This window comes from Bolinopsis microptera, chromosome 13, assembly GCF_026151205.1.
Source record: "Bolinopsis microptera isolate Bmic1 chromosome 13, MBARI_Bmic_1.0, whole genome shotgun sequence".
Classification (NCBI taxonomy): domain Eukaryota; kingdom Metazoa; phylum Ctenophora; class Tentaculata; order Lobata; family Bolinopsidae; genus Bolinopsis; species Bolinopsis microptera.
Window position 1 is genome coordinate 2,802,636 of NC_087084.1, and position 27,440 is coordinate 2,830,075.

The 27,440-nt window shown below is 36.1% G+C and overlaps 2 protein-coding genes across 2 annotated transcripts in view; both read left to right on the forward strand.

Moving 5' to 3' along the window:
• LOC134825340 (glypican-6-like) overlaps positions 1 to 5,642 on the forward strand; it is a 46,102-nt gene extending 40,460 nt beyond the window's left edge. Inside the window, exons 10-14 of the mRNA XM_063837525.1 lie at positions 2,696 to 2,821; positions 3,014 to 3,105; positions 3,542 to 3,620; positions 3,732 to 3,837; positions 4,183 to 5,642. Coding sequence (XP_063693595.1) covers positions 2,696 to 2,821; positions 3,014 to 3,105; positions 3,542 to 3,620; positions 3,732 to 3,837; positions 4,183 to 4,297 — 518 coding nt within the window. The 3' untranslated portion in view covers positions 4,298 to 5,642. The remainder of the gene's footprint in view (positions 1 to 2,695; positions 2,822 to 3,013; positions 3,106 to 3,541; positions 3,621 to 3,731; positions 3,838 to 4,182) is intronic.
• Positions 5,643 to 21,929: 16,287 nt separating this feature from the next.
• Positions 21,930 to 26,593, forward strand: LOC134825446 (uncharacterized). The gene is made up of 7 exons (XM_063837622.1): positions 21,930 to 22,101; positions 23,374 to 23,534; positions 23,926 to 24,020; positions 24,859 to 25,001; positions 25,754 to 25,886; positions 26,085 to 26,333; positions 26,481 to 26,593. Exons 1-7 carry the CDS (start codon positions 21,958 to 21,960, stop codon positions 26,591 to 26,593), a joined length of 1,038 nt encoding a protein of 345 aa, XP_063693692.1. The 5' UTR covers positions 21,930 to 21,957.
• Positions 26,594 to 27,440: the final 847 nt, after the last annotated feature.

The window sequence follows — 27,440 nt, forward strand, 5'->3', positions numbered from 1 at the left end:
ATCGTATTCATGATCTCAAATTATTTGTTATATATAGTAGTGTTGAAAGTATTAAAAGTTGTTGTACAACTATGGTTTAACTTTACTTGCAAACTAATTGGTCACCTGTTTAATCGCTCTTGTGACATAATTATTAATTATTATTAATTACATAATTACATAATTATTACTCTTGCACAGAGTTGAGAGATCACGAGGAGGAAAATAAACCAAAACTTTGTGGGAAAGTTAAACATAGATATTATGTTTTGGATTGTGGTGGGAGCCGTCTCTGAAGGGATCTAAACACAATCCCCATGATATTATTAAACTTGTGTTTAAAAGTTAATATGTTCCAGCTAATCAAGGCTAATTTTACCCTTTCCTCCCACAAACAGACCTCGTTTCTGACACAAATTTGATTTGATGTGTCAGAAACAACCTCACTCACTAACCTCTTCCACCCAAATATCCGCTGCTAAAATCCTGTTTACGTTCATTATGGTGTGAAATTAGGCTGGAATTTGGGTAAAGTTGAGGAAAGACCGAAATTTTTGGGGAGGTTGAGGTTAAGTGTAATTGAGTACCGTGCTTGATAAAGCGTATAATAGTAGGATAAATTATCCGTATTATCGTTATCCAATTGACCAATTGACTTGTCCGAAAATTATGCGGGTTTTTGGTCAGACCGAGGAACTATTGTGTCTAAAAGTAAAAGTGAGTCATAGCTTTGGAATGTGCAGGGAGTTTCTCAAAACCGCCATCTTTTCTCCTGAATTCTTTGTCGCTAGTTGACAGACATAATGTAACCTGCAATAAAGGTGAGTCTGAACTATAGGTCTATCAGCTCGAACTACAAGACTCTGCCAGTATCCGAGTGAACTGTTGATTTGATAATATAACTTGACTGATATTTTATGATATATGTTTTATATTTCGGTTTGATTTTATAAGATGGTCATATCTTAATATTATTATAACCCCTAGATCCAAGAAATGAGACTCAATTAAACTCAATATAACATGAACCTCTTGTTATCCACATGTTGTGTACAAGATACCCTCTTGATGTTCTCATTGGTAATATACACCATTACAATATGTCCTATCTACTGAGCTATATCATGTTTGTATTATATGTTTTGATTGATTGGGGACCAGCTTTGCTTACTGGCCAATGTTGACTTCAAATATATATTATTATAGATACAAAATGTAAAAAAGTAGCACAAAATACTCCTAATCTCTGAATGACTGATAAATGTGATTATTATGTGGATTTACTGTTATACCACTAAAGCAGTTGTCGAGGAAAAAAACAACATAGATCTAAGAATCACTATCCTGCTTTGGTGTATGCCCCCTTAAAGGTAGGAGCTAACTAATCCACCATATTGTGGTGGTAGGTATTAAGTAATGGTGCCTGACGTAGTTACAGATAGACACGGTCTCAATCTGACGTAATACCAGGGGGAGACAGGTGGTCTCGCCCCCTTCCTCCTCTACTATCATCCTGTCACCGGGTCACGTTTAATTAACTTAATCACTATATAAATTACATTTAATTAGTTTAATAAACACTCTATACCCCACTGAATGAGCGTGGTACTCGTGCCATCATGATAACATAGTTCTGCTGTATATATACTGGTGGTTTGAAGATATATAAAGAGGGCTGAAGTTTGGGTGAAATACGACGCCGAATGTTCCTATAAGAAACCCTAAATTTTTACACTGGATGTTCAGTACACTGTTCAGGTGTCATACACCAGGAACAGCCGGTAACTGGATATTGTGTAATCTCATTAGACGTCTGTTAATTGTTTATTATCGTAGCCCCCTAGTTTACAACAGAATCACAGGTTAAGCCAATAAGATCGCTCCATCCTCGTGAAGTCACGTTCAACAGCCAACCAAATTGATCAAACCGTCCTAACGTCCTGGCAAGTGTCAAATGAGGCTGTTGTATTTACTAATTTCCTGAAGTGTGGGTTTTCAGACGTGAGTAGACATTAGTGAGTAGACATTAGGGTAGCTGGCACACTACGTGAGTAGACATTAGGGTAGCTGGCACACTACGTGAGTAGACATTAGGGTAGCTGGCACACGCTTAACGAAGAGGGAAGAGGGAAGAGGGCTGTTAGTGAAGATTGTAACCTTGTTCCCAATTAACTGAGAGAGAGAGAGCGGTAATATCATTAAAACGGTCCCTGCCCACTGGCTGGGCACTGTTGAGTAGCTGTATTGGTAAGTCTGGGGACTGAATTAAAAATGCGGTATCTGGTTACTTTCACTTGTAGGAATTCGACTGAAATATCGCCTGATTTGGGGAAATGAAACACGTTTTTGAGAAGAGTGTGGGGTCACATAATACTAATCACTATTATTTCTTCGATTAAGTCAAAAATACGCAAATTTTATTGCATACCTCGAAAATAAGGACATTTTATTCTAGAATGAGGTCATTCCAGTTCAAAACATATCACTTGAGGCCCTTTCATCAAGATTATTTAACATATTAATATCACAATATTAACACAATATTAATTTACTAATAAATCACCGTTGATATAACTAGAAACTAATTTAAACTAATTTTCTAACCATGTTCCTTTTTTGTAGGCTAGAGATGTAATTTTAGATATCACCTACTTGATGCCGTTTCATTGCTTATCCAATTTAACAACTTTTGGAAACTAATTTATCTGTATTTCAGATCCATGGAGGGTAACGTTAGAGTACCACCTGGAGCGGCTATCAGAGGAGTTGGAGTTATTTGAGAATGTGTTCGACACTCTGCCTTACCAACTCTGTGACAAGATACAGGATTCCTCTCAGATTGGTCGGTTCCCCTTTAATTTTGTACATTCCATACATACCGTCTTGTACCTTCCTGTTCTTCATTGTTATTTTATCTTTTAACCTTTGAAGTGAGGTAAGATTTGAAGTTTGTCTTTTCCGGTTAAGAATACCAAAACTGATTAAACACGATGTGCCCCGATAAAATGCTAACAAAATCCACGCCCTGTCACAGGTTCAGAAAACCATTGTTGGAATGGCACTGCAATGTCTACTTACAACTGTCACATAGCTGACAATGGTCTCTACCCTCCAAATCCAACACAGGTATATTCTTCACTGTTACTTTGTTTGTTTAACGAAACTTTTTGAGTGTTTACATTTCCTGTCTGTTATAAGGACTTGTGGGTTTTACCTTGTCCTGGTGTCTGGACAGTAGACCATGCGACGTGATTAAATTTCACACGTGAACAAGCGTGGAGAATGAATATTCCAAATCTGCAAACTCGCAGTACATGAGTAGTGTTTTGTATTTTTGACTAGTGAGCGCGCGCGGTGCAACTTTAATGATGCAAGTGCCCCGAATTTCGCGGATATGCGTGTATGAGCGCGCGCTGTGTTATTTGTCTGTCAAATACGCGTGCCGGTTGCTCGGCCCATTATTATAGTTGTAAGCTTTTACTCTCCAGATTTTAAAACTTTGCATATTGTGATCCTCACACTATTTTAACGTTCCCAATTTCATATTATTTTGTCTTTTCAGCGCGTTCTGGGGGACCCCATGTTGTCTCAACAGGAAGCAAGACTTAAAGAAATGATAGCTATGCTCTATGAAAGTACCGGTAAGTTTCAATCGAGTTTGATTTGATTTATCTGTAAGATTATCAGATTTATAACTTGAAGCGACCGTATAACTGGCACCAACCTGTCCTCTAACCCAACATAACCGCCAGGTATCGCACCCTCGCCGACTCCGCAGATAGAGGCTAATATAGAGGACATGTGCTGGGACCCCCCTCCCAGAGAATCTGTTCCCACAGGAGAAGAGGGAGATAACATGTAAGTGGGGAACATGTCCTACACTTTAACGAGAATCATAAACACTTTCGTGTTAAAAAAAGAAATTTGGCCGATTATAAGATTGCATTGTTATGGTCCATACCAGGGACAAAAGGAAATCGCGGCATGTACGGAATCGCGATTTTTCCCATTATTTGCGACAAATTTTATGTATAGTTTAATATACCGCGAAATTTAATTCGCGGTATCGCGATTTTTGGCCAAAATCGCCGCGAAATCCTTTTGTCCCTGGCCCTAATAGAGATTAGATACATGTAACTATATTGAAGCCCCACCCAAATTAAAAATCCACTCTAAAGTTTCTTACAACCTCTTTATCCGCAGGTCCACAAGAGACCACGACACATTACCTGCCCCACTGGATCCCACATCCTCAGCGGTAACCGGCCTCAGCTTATCTCTCCTCCTACTCCTCCTCTCCGCTACAGTCTCCAACTGAGATCACGTGACCAACCACGTTACACTCGCCCTACTCTGCACTCACAGCTCCTACACTATACTGGTGGTGGTGGTTCCGGTGATCTGGTTAAGAAGACAGAGCGGTTGCAAGAGAGAGAGAGAGAAAGAAAACCTGACAGACAAAACGAATCCTGAAATTACAAGAATTACCGAAGATAGGACCCTCCCCAGGGCACGGTTACCAGGACACGGTTGCCTTAGTTTCGTGCGAAATTAGGAAGATTGTTGGGACATGTCATTAGGGAGACAAACATGTGACTAGGATTGGTCCAATCGCGTGTGTAATTCGTCCCGTCTTGGTGACTTCGTGATCGTTACATTGGATTTCTGTAACGTTTCCCTGAAATTTCTCCAAAAGTGTTCTATGACACGGCAGAAATGGCGTCAAACTGTTTCGTTTAGAAGCAAAAACATTTAGTAATACACTGAACAACCAAAAGACTCCTAAGATTATAAGTATGTGATATTATGACAATTTTATAATTTGAAACTAAACTTGATAAATCAGAGGTTTATCATGTGTATTGTTAACAAAACTCTAGATTAGATTCTTGCCTGTTATGTACTGAAGGCAGGTCTGCATATTCTGCATATTCTGCATATTTCGCATACTCCTAATATTTCCCATTTCGTTTGCATGATCCATGTAACACGTATACTATTAGATAAATCTGTGTTGTATTATTAATCATAAGAAATAGAAACTTTCTAATTTATCTCGTGTGACTAATGAGTAACGTGTGTAGTGACAAACTCCTGACAGTAAAAAAAAGTGGTGTCAGATAAAAGTGGCGTCTGAAAATAATACCATTTTCTTATTTCTTGTATTTGTTTCATAGTAGACGCTCATTTTATCTGCCAATACAATAACATTGTATGGACTATTGCTGCGCGTTCCAAGTTTTATATCTTTAAATTATCTTAAGTTTGAAGTGCCCTGAAATTGTATATCGGCCCATTTACAGTAGTCAAGGTTACTATTTTATGAATTGAGTTACATAGAAGGACCCCACATTGGTTCCATTGAATTAACTGTTGTATATATCATGGAAACAACTTCGACTCACTTTTATTAATTGCCAAAGTGAAACTAAAAAAAGTGAGAACTTTTAATTTCATAAAGCTTTTCAATGCTTGCATCTTGATAAAATCTGAACCGAGGTTATTCGTGTAACGAAACTTTGAGTTAAACTAACATTGTGTTATGTTGAATAATATGATCAAATAATTTTATACCTCTTTGTTCTGAAAATATGTTGTCACTTTCCTTGTTCATAAAAGAGTAAAGCGTTTAAAAAACGAAACAGTAAATTTTTGCTATACCCAAATATGAAAGAAATAAAATAAATGTATAATAACGGTGCAGGATGTTCAGCACGACAAGATACTGGTGGAAATTATTTTGTATGCCCTAAAATGACTCCTCCAGATCCAGTCGGACCCTTAAATTACACATAACTCACTAGCTGAAGTAGCTCTGATACATCAGATTAGAATCTGTAACTAATGAAGTAAACGATGTGACAGGATTTCAATTGTATGTCGTTCCAACTGTCAATGCGTTGCACTTGTTTACGAAAATAAACACGAGGTAAGAAAGTCGGTTAGTTAGGTAGTGCCAGTTATTTGGTAAAAAGATAATATTTTGGTACACCAAATATTGCATATAATTTTGGTATTTTGGTACACCAAATATTGCATATAATTTGGTGGATGTGGGACGAGCTTTTTAGGTTTTAATTCCATGAGGTTGAACATCATGAACTTAAACATTATACTTCTGCAGATATTCCGAAGAAACAAAGTATATGTCCACAGAATGTACCAAGGCGAGATGGACAATGGTATGCCTTACTACGGTAGAAGTTAATAAATATTAGCGGTGTCACGCCTACTTAATGTTCAAACTAGCTCTTTCCTAGTTTCCACCGGAAGCGCCATATAGAGAATTTCCTTGGATAGCTGTCACGTGACAGTCACGAGATATCGATTGAGCGCGTTTACTGGTTGGATATATAGCGCGTGATATTGAGCTATTATGCAGACCCAATTACGCACCATATAAGGCGTAATTAAGAGCTCTCGGAGTTGCAGGGAGTTGTAATAGCGTGAAATTGGCTGGTTGATTAGGTGTAACAGTACATTCAAGTAAATGTTTCGTAAACTATGTTGGTTATAAAGTTAACTTTGGTTTTAGAACAGTGTGTGAGGGCGCGTACAAATGGAAGTGCACTGATTTGTTGTTCAAATGGTTCGAATAAAGATTTGTCCGAACCGGCTGAAATCGTTGTTACGTTGAAAACTGTCTCGATTACCTTGTTACCTAGCTAGTAACTTGGTATGAAGAGAAAGTGGAAACCAGACGAAAGTAAGACGAAGTCTCGGGGATCGGGGATGCAGCCTACAATGGGCATGAATATATAGAGGGCCCTAGGTTGCTCCCCAGATCGGCAGTCCAATAACACATTTTCTGAAAATTTCTAATTTTCAAACTTTTCATCAGTCCTACGCCACTGCTATGTAATGAGCGCCATGAGCTGGCACAGAATTTGTTGTCTCTGATTTTGATAAATTTGGTACCAAAAGTTGCCTCTAAGTGTGAATAATGAAAATTCACCGTTTATCAGCGCTTGATTAGAAAAAACCACAACTTTCTCACTGAATTTTAATTGAAAAATGCCATTAATAGTTTATACCTTAAGTAAAACAAAATTTAAGTAAAACAAAATTTAAATTTTATTGCCATATTACAATGAATAATAATATCATAATAAACATAGTTAAACTTAAACATCCGATAATAAACTCATGAATATTGGATATGCTAACAAAATGTAAAATAAGCTTTTTACTATATAGTAGTGAACTACTCGAAGATTCGTCTCAATCATACATTTTTATCAGCGCAATTCAAAATTTAAATAAAAATTCTAAAGCAGAAGTGAACGTTATTCAAATACTCCATACTGTTTGCCCTAATAGAGATTAGATACATGTAACTATATTGAAGCTCAACCCAAATTAAAAATCCACTCTAAAGTTTCTTACAACCTCTTTATCCGCAGGTCCACAAGAGACCACGACACACTACCTGCCCCACTGGATCCCACATCCTCAGCAGTAACCGGCCTCAGCTTATCTCTCCTCCTACTCCTCCTCTCCGCTACAGTCTCCAACTGATATCACGTGACCAACCACGTTACACTCGCCCTGCACTACACTCACAGCTCCTACACTATACTGGTGGTGGTGGTTACAGTGATCTGGTTAAGAAGACAGAGCGGTTACAAGAGAGAGAGAGAGAGAGAGAGAGAAAGCCTGACAGACAAAACGAATCCTGAAATTACAAGAATTACCGAAGATAGGACCCTCCCCAGGGCACGGTTACCAGGACACGGTTGCCTTAGTTTCGTGCGAAATTAGGAAGATTGCTGGGACACGTCATTAGGGAGACAAACATGTGACTAGGATTGGTCCAATCGCGTGTGTAATTCGTCCCGTCTTGGTGACTTCGTGATCGTTACATTGGATTTCTGTAACGTTTCCCTGAAATTTCTCCAAAAGTGTTCTATGACACGGCAGAAATGGCGTCAAACTGTTTCGTTTAGAAGCAAAAACATTTAGTAATACACTGAACAACCAAAAGACTCCTAAGATTATAAGTATGTGATATTATGGCAATTTTATAATTTGAAACTAAACTTGATAAATCAGAGGTTTATCATGTGTATTGTTAACAAAACTCTAGATTAGATTCTTGCCTGTTATGTACCGAAGGCAGGTCTGCATATTCTGCATATTTCGCATACTCCTAATATTTCCCATTTCGTTTGCATGATCCGTGTAACACGTATGCTATTAGATAAATCTGTGTTGTATTATTAATCATAAGAAATAGAAACTTTCTAATTTATCTCGTGTGACTAATGAGTAACGTGTGTAGTGACAAACTCCTGACAGTAAAAAAAGTGGTGTCAGATAAAAGTGGCGTCTGAAAATAATACCATTTTCTTATTTCAATTCTTGTATTTGTTTCATAGTAGACGCTCATTTTATCTGCCAATACAATTACAATAACATTGTATGGACTATTGCTGCGCGTTCCAAGTTTTATATCTTTAAATTATCTTAAGTTTGAAGTGCCCTAAAATTGTATATCGGCCCATTTACAGTAGTCAAGGTTACTATTTTATGAATTGAGTTACATAGAAGGACCCCACATTGGTTCCATTGAATTAACTGTTGTATATATCATGGAAACAACTTCGACTCACTTTTATTAATTGCCATGCCAAAGTGAAACTAAAAAAAGTGAGAACTTTTAATTTCATAAAGCTTTTCAATGCTTGCATCTTGATAAAATCTGAACCGAGGTTATTCGTGTAACGAAACTTTGAGTTAAACTAACATTGTGTTATGTTGAATAATATGATCAAATAATTTTATACCTCTTTGTTCTGAAAATATGTTGTCACTTTCCTTGTTCATAAAAGAGTAAGGCGTTTAAAAAACGAATCAGCAAATTTTTGCTATACCCGAATATGAAAAAAATAAAATAAATGCATAATAACGGTGCAGGATGTTCAGCACGACAAGTTACTGGTGGAAATTATTTCGTAGGCCCTAAAATGACTCCTCCAGATCCAGTCGTACCCTTAAATTACACATAACTCACTAGCTGAAGTAGCTCTGATACGTCAGATTAGAACCTATAAGACTGGTCTACAGCTCGCCATTTTTTAGGTTCAAGAAAATCGAGGACGTTCAAATGGTGCAGGATGTTCAGTTTGATAAATTACTGGTGGAAAATATTTCATAGGCCCTAAAATGACTCCTTCAGATCCAGTCTTACCCTTAAATTGGACATAACTCACTAGCTGAAGTAGCTCTGATACTGATTTCAGGGATAATACCCGGTAGTAGAGACTAGGTAGTAGAGACTAGGTAGTAGAGACTAGGTAGTAGAGACTAGGTAGTAGAGACTAGGTAGGACAAGTGAAACTACTGTTTAGGAGGAAACGCGAGCTTTCAGTGTGCTACACTTCCATCAGGCTAAAATTAGAGGCTAAAATTAAATTAATCATTATCTTATCATGAGACTGATAAACAGCGAACCTCTCCAGAATCTTATAGCTCTGATACGTCAGATAAAAACCTGTAAGTGTAAGAAAGGCCTCCAACTCGCCATTTTTGAGATTCAAGGAAATTGAGGATGCATGCAGATGTTCAAAGGGTGCAGGATGTTCAGTTCAATAAAATATTGGTAGAAATTATTTTGTAGGCCCTAAAATGACTCCTCCAGATCCAGTCTTACCTTTAAATTGGACATAACTCACTAGCTGAAGTAGCTCTGATAAATTGGATAAGAACCTGTAAGACAGGCCTCAAGCTCGCCATTTTTAAGATTCAAGGAAATCGAGGGTGCACGTCACTGTGCAGGATGTTCAGTTCGACAAAATACCGGTGAACATTTTTTCGTAGGCCCTAAAATGATTCCTCCAGATCCAGTCTTAACCTTAAATTGTACATAACACACTAGCTGAAGTAGCTCTGATACGTCAGATTAGAATCTGTAACTAATGAAGTAAACGATGTGACAGGATTTCAATTGTATGTCGTTCCAACTGTCAATGCGTTGCACTTGTTCACGAAAATAAACACGAGGTAAGAAAGTCGGTTAGTTAGGTAGTGCCAGTTATTTGGTAAAAAGATAATATTTTGGTACACAAAATATTGCATATAATTTAGTGGATGTGGGACGAGCTTTTTAGGTTTTAATTCCATGAGGTTGAATATCATGAACTTAAACATTATACTTCAGAAATTCCGAAGAAACAAAGTATATGTCCACAGAATGTACCAAGGCGAGACGGACAATGGTATGCCTTTCCTATTTTTATTGAACTTTTCTTTGCAAATGTATATACAATTAAAAGTAGAATAGTACTACTGTAATAATAGTAGATTGAGTAGAATGTTAACAGAATATTAGCAATTCGATATTTTCTCCCTCTTCCCGTAATGTCTCTTAGCTGATGAATATTATTCGGTAATAAGACCAAGAGCGACTGTCTTTTGAAAAAGTTGCTAAATTTATTAAGTGCCACGTCCGTCGTCCACTATTTCCTTTTTACTTTCTTACTTTGATTTAACTTTTAATTGCTATAAAAAACTCTTAAACTTGAGTTTTATTATTGATTTGTCGAGTGTCCAGTAAGAAACTCAGGAACTGCTTATCGTAAAGTTTATCTTCATCATTAATTTAACCATGATATCCCTTTAACCAGCACGATTATGAACCAGTCGAGCGTAAAAGAAGTTAATGACCACACCGTCTTCCTAGTCTTCGAAGGAACATTCTTCTACCTAGCCCCTCTCACCATACCTTTGAGTCTGATAGTTGTGATCCAAAACATTGTCATCTTTATCAATGACTACAAGGACAGAAACAAGCTGATCCCAAGTTTGTTCATGGGTATTGCCCTGTCTGACATTCTCAGAGCACAAGGAGAGTTGGTACTTTCAGTGATCAGTATCCTAGCGTACACAGGACTGGTTGATGTGACTGTTCTTTATAAGAGCTTGGTTTACTACATGCTAACTGCCCTCCCTGGTGTCAACTGGTCCAAGGTGTTCAATCTTGTCATGACCATCTCCATCACCATTAACGTCTCCAACCCATTCCACAGGATCAATTTCAGGCGCCTAAGAAAAATTGTAGCTTGCCTTTGCTTTGCCATAATGATGCTTCATGTTGCAGACGCCATCACAGTAATCGTCTGCGAATATACACCGATGTGTCCTGATTTTCCATCTGAATCATTCCTGTATCTCTACTTACAGTTTGGGTTCATTATACCTGGATTCGCGACAGCTGCTGCTGTATATTGCAAACCTGATGATTCTGGATTGTCTAGGTGTCAGAACCTCCAGGTCACTTCACCTTACTTAGTTGCCTTTCTATATCTAGTTGCAGCTGTCTACTGTTTAGGCCCCCCAATTGTCATGCTGACTTGTATGATAATACAGGTTATATACCTGAGGAGATCACTGCAAGAACAAGAAGAGGATGAAGTTACCCCACTGATGCCAAACACCAGCCGTCACGTGTCAATCACAGTATTCTCTATATCCCTCCACTTCTTCATCTGTAATGCAGCGTACATTCTCAGTCAGCTCGTATTTTGGCTTATTGCCAACGCTGACGGGAATAATTACACAGATAAAGATATAGCAGATATAGGAGTATTGCTGGGGTTCACTGAGTTCACACTGCCTCTAATATACGCGGTGCTATATCCAGTCATCTTGATCTGCAGGATGGAGGAGTTGAGGAGGAGATATGTCGGGTACTGGAGAAGACTTACTGCCTGGTGTAGACTTGTTAGAAACGAAGAGGAGACTGAAGGTCTGAGTAACTAGAGATTTGACTGACTAAAGTCAAGCTGATCATCCTTAATATCTACAATACTGACGATGTTTTTTATAATAATGTGTGCAGAAAAGTTAGCCGATTATCTTATCTTATTTCAAATTTGTTTTGTTAATTTTACTATTTGAAAAACTTATTTTAAGTTTTGACGTGATATTTGGATTAAGTTATCAATTAATAACATTTTGTTTCTAATCTTGTTTTGTTTTCGGAAATATAAATATTTTCTTAAATTCATTTCACCATTACATGATTGATAACCTTTCATAAAGTTATAAGGTTATGGTTTGATTATGATAAATTTCGCACGCCTAGAATTAGAAACACTAAATGAGAATAAAGACACTGATAGAACTCGACGTTGATTTTAAATTTTAAGAGAATGTTCTTTTATATCGAATATGCATTTAAAAAAATAATAATGCGTGTAGAAACAGTAGCCGATTATTATCTTATCAAGTGTTGAGTTGTTATCGTTAGTTTAGTTTGAAATTAAAAACGTCGATCCTAAATGTTTTTTAGATCAGCCATTTTATTGTTATATCTGATTTGAATAGGGATCTTCCTAGGATGCAAAAATGCTTTTTTTTTCATCGTGTTCACTATAAAAATTTATAACATTTATAAATTATACATAAACATTTATTTCCAATTAACAATTCTTCGAATGTGAGGTATAAATATTTGGATATTAATTCTGGGTCTACATCATAATCTGTAAGACTTGCTAAGTCAGCAGGTTTATAGCAGACCTCCTAGCATGCTTCAACGCTAAACATTCTACAGTCGAATGTTAAGATTTTTTGGTCCATGATATTCGAGCTAGTCACAGCTTTTTATCAATTTGTTAATGCAATCAGCTAACCGAAACTAACCGGAATCTAATAAACAGTTTTAAATTAAAAATGACCTGAACTTAAAGCTGTTAATTACATCGCCACATTCCAAAACTTGCCACACGCAGTCAGTTTAACCACCACGTAGCTCAAAACCGCCCACGTTCATTTCCTTCGCTTACGAAATTGTCTGGAAGTAATCAGAATACTGATTAAAATCAGTTACCACCTACTCAATTACACCGCCAACAATATTGACTAGCTAATCAGTCACTTCATTCCGTCTCACCGGCTTGTTACCAGGACAAAGTTGAACAATCAATTCAGTAATGTGTCCCACTACCTCACTACGTGCTGCGACCTGCCTGCACGACGCTTAGTGGCGCGGAGTAATTGGTGGAATCTAGCTGCAAACGTGGTGTCATGCTGCACTGCTTCTGTAGCTCCATGAACATCTGAAAGTTGTATTTGTGCAATCTGGATCAAGCCTGTTAGGCGCAGTTACGCTTTTTAGGTGCAGTTACGCTTTTTATGTGCAGTTACGCTTTTTAGGTGCAGTTACGCCTACAAGGTGCAAACTTGACCCACTTTCTTAGAAGGCAAAGTCACATGACCGAAACAGTTTTTCGCCGAGAACTCCTCAAGGAAGCATTTTAAACATACTCACAAAACCGATGCTTTTCTTTTCAAAAATCTTAAAAACTGTTGTTGAGCAAAATGTAACATAGGAATTTGAGAATAAAACATGAACGATAGCCATTTCCTTATTCCCCGTGGGGACAAATGTTTTGGAGTGTTTAACACGAAGGTGAGGTAGGCAGGACTTGAAGGACAGGATAAAGGTGATGATACTTTTCATAGCGTTTAACCGAGTCCTATGACATCTACCGTACCTTGGTATTTTATCGGACGTGTGGCTGTTAGGGAACCGTCAAAGTGAATATTTTGCGCCCTAATACATAATATTAATAGTAATATGTGATAAGTGATGATTTTTTGAACCAGTCAAGATTCAAGAACCACCTGCATCAAAAATGTGTCCTGTAACATGCTGCGTAATAATATGTTTGTTTATAGTTTTCAGTTCCTTTTTCTGGCATGATACCATATTTTTCAGCTTTTATATGATGAAGTTAATCGTATTTTTAAGAGGATCAAGATTTTTACACTGTGATGAGAGAAGCTTAATAGAATAAGGTTATGTTCTATAAACTTGATAAATTGTAAAGCTGCGCAAACTTTTCCGACACGACTGTCAGATACCACCAATAATCTTTTGCTGACTCGACTGACCTTGCTGTAGAATATTAACCAAATCTATTATTAAATACACTGCCTCTGAAAAGTTGGTAGAAATATGAGTACTGAGCAGAATATTATAAATCGCCTTACTATAAGCAGTGTACACTGTACTTTGCAAACCAACATCTTTAATTTTATTAAGGACTTGGCCAGATATTCTTAGCTGTCTTTTAAAGGTATCTTTTTCGTGTTTCCAGTTTCGGGTCGTTTGCACAAAGAAATGGGAGCTTGCAGTAAGTGATTGGTGTCTAGCAGGATCTAATTTATTTGATTGATACAGTCTGCGTTTATTCAATTTCATATCAATTATAAAATTGTATGGGTTTAATTCCATGGTGAAACCTCCCAAATTCCTGGGAAATTAACATCACAAACAAAAATTTAGACAATCATTGTGGAGAGTTGATAATGATGCAAAGTCTCGTTTCGTAATTGCAATCGATCGCATTAAATTTCATTGTTTTTTTTTTCTGTGTTAAATCAAATTTATCATTAACCAATGACTGAAATTACTTTTGTGCAAATGTTTTAGACATTTTACTAATTAATTTATTAATGTCTGTGATTCCGAACTTATTTTTATATCTTAATAGAGCAGAAGTATTTCAGTTATTGAACACATCAATGACGTTCAAAAACACCTGCCAGTAAAAATGTTTCCGTAATGCTGCGTATAAATGTTTGTTAATTCAGTTCCTTTTTCTGCATGATAATATTTTGCAGACTTTTAATACGATGGAGTTAATCGTATTTTAAGATCAAGATTTTTTATATCTTGATGAGAAGCTTTAGAATAAGTATGTCTCTATAACTTGTTATTGTTAGTGCGCAAACTTTTGAACACTGTCAGATCCACTAATCTTTGCTGACTCGACGACCTCGTAAATTAACAATTTTATTAAATACACTGCCTCTGAAAGTGGTAAGAAATATGAGTTGAGCAGATATATTAATCGCCTTACTTAAGCAGTGTCACTGTACTTTGCAAATATCTTTAATTTTAATTAAGGATTGGCAGAATTTTTGCTGTTTTAAAGGTATTTTTCGATGTTTCAGTTTCGGTCGTTTGACAAAAAATTGGGAGCTCAGTAGTGATGTTCAAGTATCAATTAAACAACATAATCATAATGACGTTACAAAAAAACAGCTCTCCAGATCAAATCATTTCCGTAATTCATTTTTCCGGTATTATAAACCGCCCATTAAACAGCAAGATATGCACGAGGGAGAATTATAATACATAAAATGTTAACAAATTATTTAATTAACTATCTTTCTTTTTGTTCCCGTTTTACTTGTTACTATAACTAATTATGCAGCTTCTCCTTATAATAATTATATAATCAACACTCACCCAGCATCATTATCTCGTCATCTTAATGCGTCATTATACGTCTTTATTAATTTTTAAAGCCGTTTGGGCATGCCCTGTTTACCTTTTTTTCTATTTATCTTTCACTTTTTTTCACTCATATTTCAAGGAATTAATGCTCCGTTTACAATTAATTAAACAATTATTTGTCTATTGTTGACGTGAAATAGCAGTTTTAATTTTAATTTTGTTCCATTTAGAAGGCACACCGCCCTTTCGTAAGGCACCGTACTAAATGATATATTGGTGGCCCTGGCCCTTTTGTGCTTTCCTAGTGTACAGTAAAAGCAGTTTGAACTTTAATTAATCGGTCCTTCTTGAAGGTCAATTCCTTATCTAATCAGCGCAATGATGTATTCTCGAATAGTTTCTATTTATTTTTATGTTTTAGCACTACGAGAAAACCAAAATTATTTGCTGTGTTTGAATTTCTTTTTTAAATTTACTACGCAAATTAATTTATAGAATTCGAAATGGTGCATTCTAATTAAAATTAAAGTTCGTGGGAGGTTGAAATTTCAGTAATTTTATCCAGTCTCCAGTGCTGATCATCTATATTACGGATACACTTCACTTGGTGCCCTTGACCTGCCTAGGTCGCTCCAGCTATGAAATATGGAACGAGTTTCGTGTCAACGCTTCTCTCCATTTATCTCTATCACACATTAGCAAACGCAGCTGGTCAGGTTCCATTCCAGTGTCTTCAAGTAGAACGTCCGGGAAGGTCTTATGTGGTCGTCCTCGATAGCGCTGGCCATAAGATGGTTGCCAAAAAAGTTGTTGTTGAGCAGGTTGGTCCTATAGACGGTAGACATGTCCTGCAACGATGCCCTTGACTATCCCCCTGAATGACTGTTATGTGAGATCCTTATAACATAAGGTATAAGTCTTATATGAGGCTGAGTAGACTTTCAGTCATTTGCCATTTTGGGACAAATATTGAACTCTTTATTCATCATAACAGTTTAAAGTTGCAAAAGGTACAAAACATATAGGATGTTGATGGCCAGGAATCGGGATAGCGTTGAAATTTGTTTTTTTGGAGCCGTACGTGATATAGTAAGAGGTAACATTTTATAGGACGTGTGTGGTGGGCGCGGAGTTACTAAACTTACTACTTACTACTAATTACTAATTACTAATTACTAATTACTAATTACTAATTACTAATTTGAATTACTAATTACTAATTACTAATTACTAATTACTAATTACTAATTACTAATTACTAATTACTAATTACTAATTACTAATTACTAATTACTAATTACTAATTACTAATTACTAATTACTAATTACTAATTACTAATTACTAATTACTAATTACTAATTACTAATTACTAATTACTAATTACTAATTACTAATTACTAATTACTAATTACTAATTACTAATTACTAATTACTAATTACTAATTACTAATTACTAATTACTAATTACTAATTACTAATTACTAATTACTAATTACTAATTACTAATTACTAATTACTAATTACTAATTACTAATTACTAATTACTAATTACTAATTACTAATTACTAATCACTAATTACTAATTACTAATTACTAATACACTAAACTTTAAAGTAGTGGCAGTTAAAGTTGGTGACATGACAGGATCAGTACGTGAGGAGGCACAGTTAAAGTTTGGGATAATAATAGAATCTCATAGTCATAATAAAAAGTATGTTCTGGGTTATAATAACAGTCGAAATATTTGGTGATAAGTGAAAAGTGAGGTGGTGAAATGTCGGAAGGTAGTTTTAGTTTTGAGGGGTAAAGGTATAAAAGAGGTTCAGGTGAACAGTAGCTTGTAGACACACTTGCTTGTTGTCATGCACTGTTTTAAGTTTAACGGCCTGCGTGAGACCGTTATAGTAGCTAGCTGTATGATTTATTAGCTGCTTAGGAATCCTACTAGGATAGGCAACTACATTAAAACACCCACGATCATCAATTGTACTTCGGCGATGGCTATAATTTCTGAACCAACGGCGAGTCGAGTATTTAAATATTTACCCAAATCCCTGATAATTTACGATTTTGATTAACATCCCTGTCAGTCGACACAGCTGCTCAGAACCCATCATATCACAGCTGCACTCGCACGTGCACTTGTCCCCACATACACGTGCACCATAACCCTACTCTTAGCCACACGTACGTGTGCCATAACCCCGCTCTCCTCTCCTCTCTCACTCCACTTCACCCCTAGTCCCGATGTTCCCTCTCACTGTCTGCCACGCACGGACCGTACTGATCGACCGGTTCCGAGCGCTGTTAACGTCACTCACATTTAGCGACACACATACCAGTCAGACCTGCTGATGATCCTGTCTTTCAATAAGTAGCGTCTTTTTTAGTGGGTTGCACGTTCCGATGGGTCTGCAGCCGTGGATCACGTTTAAATTGTTTAGATTGTGCTCGTTAACTCGGGGGTATTTAACAGTTGGGTATTGACAAGCAATTATACTGGGGAATGTTGCCACAGCCAGCGGTTTTTATTTGCAGGAAGACTATTTCAATTTCCCACACAGCACTATATACTAGTACTACAGCTAGTCTCGTACGCGTAAAACTAAAAGTCAGGATAATTAATAAAGTAGTAGGCTGTTTTGGCGCTGGAAAATCTGAGTCGTCATTCGCCTCCCTGCGTACATTGACGTACATTGTTTTCCAGAACTTCGCAATTGTCACTAATTTATACAGGACTGTGACGCTGGAATGAGGGTGCTTTGAATTGCTATACGTGGTATTAATGTTGACATGAGTGTACTGGCAACTGCTACCCACTGAATTCTATCACGGTTTATATTAGTGTTTTCCTTTTGTATTAAAATAGAGCAATTTTAAAAAGCATTCGAAGGTCTAAATTTTCTGCAGAAGGTGCAGTGTTAGGCTTTTTTATTTTAAGTAAGGAGGTGAAGCTAAGCACACTTGTTCATCACCTTCTCTTTCGTGATCACCATACAATTGTGCTTCTTTCGAAACAGTGATGTAGTGATGACAGACTTAATTTAACCGGAAGCACGTTATGTCCGACTTTAGGTGAACTGCACTGGTCACTTCCGGCAATTTCGCCACAAAAGTAGCACCGGAAAAAGTGCCTCTAATGTCTCCTGAGCTGTAGTTGCTGTTTTGAATCCTGGTCCTGGCAAGGAGGTCTCTAAGAATCAGGTTCACTGGTGGATACGAATATTTAGTCGATGCCTGAGGCTTGTTTTGTTCTTGTCTCTTTAATTTCAGCGCACTGATTCTCCTGGAACGTGCGTCTTTCTGAGAGGTCCCGTACGGGATGAAAACACGCGAACAAGCTAAGTGTTGAAAGAACGAAAAGAAGAATTTTGATACATTTTACTATTTTTGGGAGCTCGCTTTGTCGCCACTGTAATCAATTCTTGTGCATTAGGTCGGGGTTGAATACGTTGATTTGTTTGATGATAAGCTTTGTTTATGATATACATGCAAATGATTAACAAAGTTTTCACACTTAAACGTTGATCTGACACTTAACTAGATTGAATAAAATGTACTTTTAATTACATCGTGAGTGGTACTGGCGGGAACATTCAAAAATTAAGATAAAAATCCATAAAACATTCCAAAAACCGCTCATTAAATCCATCTCAGTCTATACTGTCTACCTCATTACAACCACCAGTGATAATAGATATTGGTACCAGCCCGCAAAGGAGGTTCCACACGAACCAAATTACATGAAAACAAGAAAATATATAATACCGAGGTAGTGTTAGCCTCTAACTAAATTCATGCCCTTGTGGGCTGTGACGAAAAATGTTTGCGATTGCGTTAAGGAAGTTGGCTGAATATCTTTAGAGAGCAGTCACTCATGGCTCTCTCTCTCTCTCTCTCTCTCTCTGCGCGGTTCTCTTTGCATGCAATACCCTACTCGTCGGTAGATTCAGTCTCACCACTATGGTTCTCATCATGTTGGTGTAATCTTATCGGCGCCCTGACTTTAGCGTTATCTCTCTGCTGATCGTCGGCTAACACGAAACAAACATCTTGCAGTGACTATTCCATAGCTTTCTAATCATTGGCACTATCTAATAGTAATACTAATAGCAACTGTCTTTTTTACTGAATGAACTGACTGAGAATCTCCATGCAAACCGCCAATTATAAACAAGTGCACTATAGAGTATAGAAGCTCACGTTTTCCCGCCAGCAGTAAAAAACTTGAGTTGTGAGTTATCACATTTGCACTGCTTTATTATTGAAAACTTTCAACTGAGTAGTTAGCACTGATTTGATGTTGGACAAAGGGTTGCACTTTTGCTTCTTGAATCTTAGTGGTGCACATTTGTAACATCATCGTCATTTCTCACAATCTTTAATAAGATCTGGATATAAAGTACAATACCTTTAATTAGGGTGACCCAGTAACAGAGCAGCTGGATATAACGTGGCTACAAATGAAATACACTGCTCCACCCAGCTTGGTATTTATACTAACTGCTATAAAGTTATATAGTAACATATAGTATAAACTATATGTTATCACTAATTACTATATAAACAGTTGGCAGGTCTTGTATGCCGACATTCCCGCTCGACTATAGTTTTTGCGTTGCAGCTGTTGCAGGCCTCTGTCTTTGTTATAGTGAAATGTTTATAAGGCGTGAAGTGTTTATAAGGTGTGAAGTGTGCGTTATGAACAGTTCTTACTGTTTATATTGTTGGTGTAGCTATTAACGTAATTTCATGTGAGTTCTAGTGGGTACTGATGCAATTCAGCCCACAGATCTAGTCTTTCCTATAATTCCTGAACGTTTCGCTTTGAGCTGAATTTATCGGCATGTTAGATTTTGTTGAATCCTTTGAAATTGTCGGGCAGGCGTTGTGTGGGGGTCGGCTTCTTAGGATCCGTACAATTGTAGACTCCAGTAAGTATGTTTACTGAATAATATTTTCAACACTACTATATAACAATTTATTTGAGGAAAATTTTTTGTGGGAAGGTGAAAGTTGGGCCCGTAATGTTAATATGAACCACCAATGCTACATCTTAAGTTGTAGAACCACAAAAACTCGCCTCTTTACTGTGTATATAGCTTACAATTATAATGGACAGGTATCAGATTTACTGCCGGTGTGAACTGTGATTTGCTCCAAGTTTCATAGCGTTCAGCAACTTTAAGTTTAACGGGGAAATAATTAACAATCGCGTTATCATAGTATTTGGTAACTTTTAGAATCCTTTGTGAGCTATGGTAGACCGTGGAAGCAAATAAGAATGCAGAAATATGTGCTCCCCAGCTGTAACTTTAAGGCACGAGTTGTTGACACGAACTTTGTATTAAATTTGTTAGACTAAAGTACACATATTCTCAATCAGCAGACTTATTAATAGTTACTTAACTTAGTCCGTTATTTAGTTATTTGCTGCAGTTCCTTGTTCAAATTTATGTGATCGTATTAAAGATTCGACGACTAATTTGAAAGTAATTATGGGTAAATTAAGTTAGATAAATTGCCTCTTATACTTGAAAAATCACTTTCTTAGCCACTGAAATTATACCTTAGTTATCACCACAGATAAGTTGATTTCGCTGAAAGTTAAGTTCAATAAAAAATGTACGCCGGATACGTTAGCAGGGTGACGTTCCCCTTTCTACATCAACATAATCACCTACTGTTAATCAGTTCTTGTGACATCTAGATATTGTTCCACCTATTTTCAAGACTCGGACATGCTTTTAAATATTTATTCCCGTCTTACAGCGATGAGGAATCTTGTGATGTTAGATGTTTCTCATTCTTCAGTCTGCAGTTTCACAGTTTAACACCGTCTCTATAACTAGTATATTCCGATTCTTCGGAATTTCGCTGGATTGTACAACTTTCGTCTTGGTAGATTCCAAACACAAGGAAATTTTCCTTTTGGTTGGTAATATACTCAATGATGGGAGTATAGTGTATTGGCTATGCCCCGCTTACTAGTTTAGCTCTTTCTAGTCCCCTGCTACACGGCATGTAAACAGGGATTGGCTAGTTAGAGGCGGTCCGTGTAGGCCTTACACTGTGCTTTCAGCAATACTCATAAGTATAAGGACGCTCTTCAGCTCCAGTCACTCAGAAGTAGTGCGTTTATTAAGTTTTCAGGTGGAGGATTTGAGGTGTTAAGTGTTAACCTCTAATTTGTAAGAGTTCATTGTCTACGAGGTCATTGTCTAATTAAGAATAAGTTTGTCGGCAACGAGTTAAAATGTGCTACAATTGAAGAAATTCCTCTTTTTCATTGGCTTTTCCTGCTAAAACCCCAAAATTCAAGCTTAATTCTATAGTATTTAGAACAATTTAAAATTAATTTTGCTTTAAACAGCCAATAAACTGCATTTTATTCCTCTAAACAGACAATACACGGCAACTTTATTTCATCAAACGTTTATAAATTACACGTCTTTATCGAAACTCTTGCAAACTTTACTTTGCAAATTTCAATTTATGTTTGTAAATTCATGCTGAAATTCATTTTGATGACCTACACTTTTATATTCTTCCTATAAACATTTGATTAACTAGTGTATAGTCGAATTTTTTAAACAGTTGTTAAATTACACATGAACCTTATGATCAAGTGATAATATAACATTATAAACAGCTAACAGCACATACAATCTAGCTTCAGATGTATTGGTTCCAGATAATATCAAACATTTTGATAGCTGCGGCGGCGATGCTGGGCAACTATTTTGTGTTCAAATACTACTCAACGTCCAGAACTAAGTTAGTGTCTATGCTGTACTCAAGTATTGCAATAGTCGACAGCATCGGATCACTCACCGCGCTTCTTCAAGTGGTGTCCTTCCTTCTTGTAGAGGTTTGTTTGGGGTTATTATTATTGAGTTTTTATTGAGTTTTCATTGAGTTTTCATTGAGTTTTTATTGAGTTTTTATTGAGTTTTTATTGAGTTTTTATTGAGTTTTTATTGAGTTTTTATTGAGTTTTTATTGAGTTTTTATTGAGTTTTATTGAGTTTTTATTGAGTTTTTATTGAGTTTTTATTGAGTTTTTATTGAGTATTTATTGAGTTTTTATTGAGTTTTTATTGAGTTTTTATTGAGTTTTTATTGAGTTTTTATTGAGTTTTTATTGAATTTTTATTGAGTTTTTATTGAGTTTTTATTGAGTTTTTATTGAGTTTTTATTGAGTTTTTATTGAGTTTTTAGTAACCTGATATGAACCTAACCCAACCTCTAAACCATAATTTAAAAAGAAGAAGGGTAGTTATTAAGTTATCGACTTGCCTGAAGGATTTCAAGTAGCTTTATATGTACTTTTATCACCTCGTTATGGAAATGTGGGCTTGGTATGCGTTGAATTAGAAATGTTCACAATGTGCGATGAAGTCATATATCCTGTGCAACTCTGGTTTAAGCATGTATAATTAATAGAACATGGATGCTAATTAATTGTATTGTATGGACGGTAATTAATGTTAATATGGATGGAATATTTTAATTACTGATACCAGATGGGTACCATTCATGCTGACACGAGTCAGATTATAGAATTGCTGTGTACTCAACGTGGAACACGTGACTTTTACAATGTATACTATTACTATTAGTGACCACTCGCATAAAAGAGCAGAGCAAATATTCGTTATATCATGACAGGAGAGTAATTGTAGATTAAGAGGGGGAACCGATATAAACAGCTTTAAATATATCCACCTTCGAATATTTCAGATTCAAATATTTCAGCTTCAAATATACTATTACTATTAGTAATATAATACCGATAAATCTAGCTTCAAATATATTGAGCTTTTAATAATATATGTCTTTTAATAAGCTACCAGTTTGTGATAATATTCTTCTAACATCACTGTCCATTATATAATCCTGATTAATGGCTAAAATGCTAAAAGTAAATTGCACAATCTCAATTTTGTTCAATGTCTATTTTGTATAAAGATTAAAAAACCAATAATTGACAGACTCAAATATTTCGTATACAAAACCAGCTGATCGACTTAAAATTGACTAATGAAACTCTTTTTTCCAGTACAAAGTGGAGAGGAACACTTTATATTATATTATATTACTTATTATATTAATAATTAACATTACTTCTCTTTTTTCCAGTACAAAGTGGAGAGGAACACTTCGCGTATAGACAAGGACATGTTTGGAGTTTACCTGTACCTCCTGGTGACTCTGTTCAGTGTAACTTCCAGGGTTTCCTGTTTCCTGAACGCTGTGCTGGCCGTCTCACGGGCTATTGCTGTTTGGAAACCTTTTTACAGGTATTTTACAGGTATTTTACAGGTATTTTACCTTTTACAGGTATTTTACCTGTTTTTTAAACCTTTTACAGGTATTTTAAACCTTTTTACAGGTATTTACCTGTTTTTTACTTTTTACAGGTATTCATGTCATTGACAATTACATGAGTGGTGCTGCCCACACGCAACTCTTTCATAACTGATCACGTAATCCTTCTTAGAATTGCACAGAAATTTCAGAGATTATAGATATGGATCAAACTTAGATTTCCTGAAAGTTTCGTCAAATGTAATCAATTACACTTACAGTGGTTGTGGCACGCCACCACTTCCTCTTTTTTGTACTTATAAAATACGTATAAAGTTATAAAATAGTATAATGCTAACAGATTATATCACTATCCCAATGCAGGATTAAATACAAGCGAGTTTTAATATCGATTATTCTCTACTCCAGCTTCTGGATTGTTTTTATGATCTACGTAGGGATAGAGCTCTTCTTTCTTAGTAAGCACATACAATTAATTTATTGATTATTTAAGTTTAATGACATGATTTTATTAAATTGAAACTCTTCTATGAATCAATATTCTTTCCGATTGTATTACTCTCTATGTTATCTCTTTCTAAATTTGAGTACGTGCTTTATTACATTTATTTAATAAGCTTTTTAAAAGGAGTGTTCTGTCCGCGGTAATTTCTTAGTATGAGCTCATTTTTGTCTTCAGCTGATATTCCGAAGTTCCCTGAGCCCATAAAACTTAGAAAAAACAACTTCTGACATATATGATGTGTTAAAACCAATAATAGCTCTTATTAACAACTCTTTAATAATCAACATTACTTCTCGGTCTCCACGTGCGGATAACCGGGAATGATGATAACTCTTTATATTATGTTATATTACTTTATATTACTTTATAAAATATATTACTTATTATATTAATAATTAACATCACTTCTCCCCGTGCGGATAACTGGAAACAATGATAACTCTTTATATTATTTTATATTACTTTATAAAATATATTACTTATTATATTAATAATTAACATCACTTCTCCCCGTGCAGATAACCGGGAATGATGATAACTCTTTATATTATGTTATATTACTTTATATTACTTATTATATTAATAATTAACATCACTTCTCCCCGTGCAGATAACCGGGAATGATGATAACTCTTTATATTATGTTATATCACTTTATATTACTTATTATATTAATGATTAACATTACTTCTCCCCGTGCGGATAACCGGGAATGATGATAACTCTTTATATTACTTTATAAAATATATTACTTATTATATTAATGATTAACATTACTTCTCCCCGTGCAGATAACCGGAAGGCTATAGAGTGTTCAACAGTAAACCAGTGTATCGTGGGCATGGCTCCAGCGGATCTAGTGTACGGTATACCGTACGTGGTTCCAACGGTGGTGGTCATGATGGCCCTGGGCGTAACCATGTATTGTCTTAGGGTGAGTTAAATAACATTTATATTTTCTGGTTATTTATCAGATATGCCTTATCAGCCCTTAGTTTTTTGGCCTTATATGTGTTTCATATTTCAGCCCTTACTCTGTCATCATCCAATGAATCTACCAAAATCTGCGAGGCCTTTGTCGCAACCATTAATCTTAAACCAATTTAGACCTGAACCAAATATGGAATACAACTCTCGATTTAAACTACGGACGCTGGTTTGATGTTCAGGTCTATCGGAGAACCCAGAAAATATTAATCAGTGCTTTTTATTGGGTGTGGGATACCAACAAACACACAGGCCACACCTTTCCGTACCACCCACCCCACAGTTCTCATTTCTATGCAGCTTGACATGAGTGCTAGTGATTTGGGCTAACTAAATTTAACGTGCCATCATGAGAAGTGTACTTTTAAATTGTCCAGCCAGTGTCCTGTAATATCAGATGTGTACTTTAAAATAGTCTGCAGCTAATGTCTTGTAATATCAGATTCAATAACAGTTGCAGACAGACATTTTCATATATCTGCAGTGTACCAACAAAATTATTACACTATAACCATTCATTGCAAAGACTTGATTTAACATTAATTGAAGAGTCTTGTTAATACCATGGCCTACGAAAGAGCAAAAGTGTTCGGTAACGAATATGTTAAATAACGTTAAACTACCCAACATCACTGCGTTCTTGGTACTTGTAACATATAGTTATGGTAGTTTTAAGTTTTAATGATACATTTTGTTCAGAGATCACGGGGGATGCTGCACGGTAAGACGGTTGAAGAACAGAGAGCACTGAGAGAAGCGGCCATGTCAAGGACCACCAGAACCATCATTATTCTCAGCGTGGTGTTTCTCGTCTGTAATGTTACCTTTGCAGGTTTCTCATTTCTCACATAATTTATTGATTATTCAACCCCTGATACGTAATCAATTGACAAGCCATTGAGAAAGTTAATTAATAATTATCTAAATGTTTCGGTGAATAATTTAGAAATATTTTAATAAGTCATTGTCAACTAATTACACATCTCACAGTGTTTGATGAGTCACTGTCAACTAATTACACATCTCACAGTGTTTGGAGGTGTTATGTTCCTGTACACTACAATACACGGTGAAGAGAACATCAACAAGGACGTCTACCTGATCCTCTTCTTCATCTCTCACTACACTGTAGTGTACTTTAACGCCGCCCTCAACCCAGCTATCCTGATCATGAGGAGCACTGAGCTGACAAGCTTCACCAAGTTCCACTTCTACGAGGTCATGCACCGTGTTTCCTGTGGGTTTGTCAAGGAGAAACAGGCTAGAACGCGGCGTGAGAGTATGTCAGTAACTGCACGGTATAGCTGCTCCGCGGTCTTGGATAATAGCGCCGGGGGGTCCAGCAAGAAGTTTGCGTCGTGTGCTCCCAATTTCGGGAAGAAGTGCCCACGGCAGTATTCCAGGTCTCAATCCTACAACCCTTCAGCGGGGAGTCCCACTCGAGCTGGCAGTCCTGAACCCAACAACAATACCAAACGTCCTCAGAGCAGTGCTGATTTGTTGAAAAATTGCAGTTCGAGTAGTAATCCTACGCCGTAAAGGGTGTGATAATAATTTTGAAAATCATGGAGCTAATTTACTGTTTAAGATGGGGTGCCCCTTAAACTACAGAAGATTGAAGGACTGGTGTTCTAAAATAGGAATACAGTGATTGTTCAATAAAATGATCAGAAGAAGAAAATAAAGTTGAAGATAACGATGTAAATGATTATGAAGATCAGATCAAGCAAATTAGGTGCTAAAAGAGATAATGCAAAGACTAGGATGTTTGCATTTTGAACTTTGATTCAACAATTCAGCCGTGATCGGTTACAATGAGTATGACCAAATTCTGAAAAGCCAGTTCTCAGAATCTGATACATTTTAAAAAGAGAGTATATCAGTTTAATTAAGAATCCTACGTATCAAACATTTTAAAGATCTACAAAATTATTACCTGAGGACCCCAGGCTATTATGTTCATTAACATAATAAATAAAGATTTGGCGGAATGACAGGCTGAGCGCGGCCCAGTAACAAAATTAGAAAGCAAATTATTTATAATACATAGAATCATTGCGATTTGATTAAAATAAAATATGTTACCAAAAATGATATTGATCATCCAGGACAAACTCAAAATAAGCAACAACACATTTTAATTTAATAGTAAAATTCGTTATCAATTATTGGTTCAAAATATATTGATTATTAATTTTAAATAAGATGTGTTAAACATGTATTATCACTTTTCTCAATTAGAATAGCTTCATGAACAATAATTGAAGCAAAAGTTTTTAGATTTAATAAAATCTATTATTTCAACCTGGAGTTTCAATTCTTTTAAATGACACGAACACTTCCAATAATAAGTGACTCAGAATACGACTACCTACAGTTTGTTTGA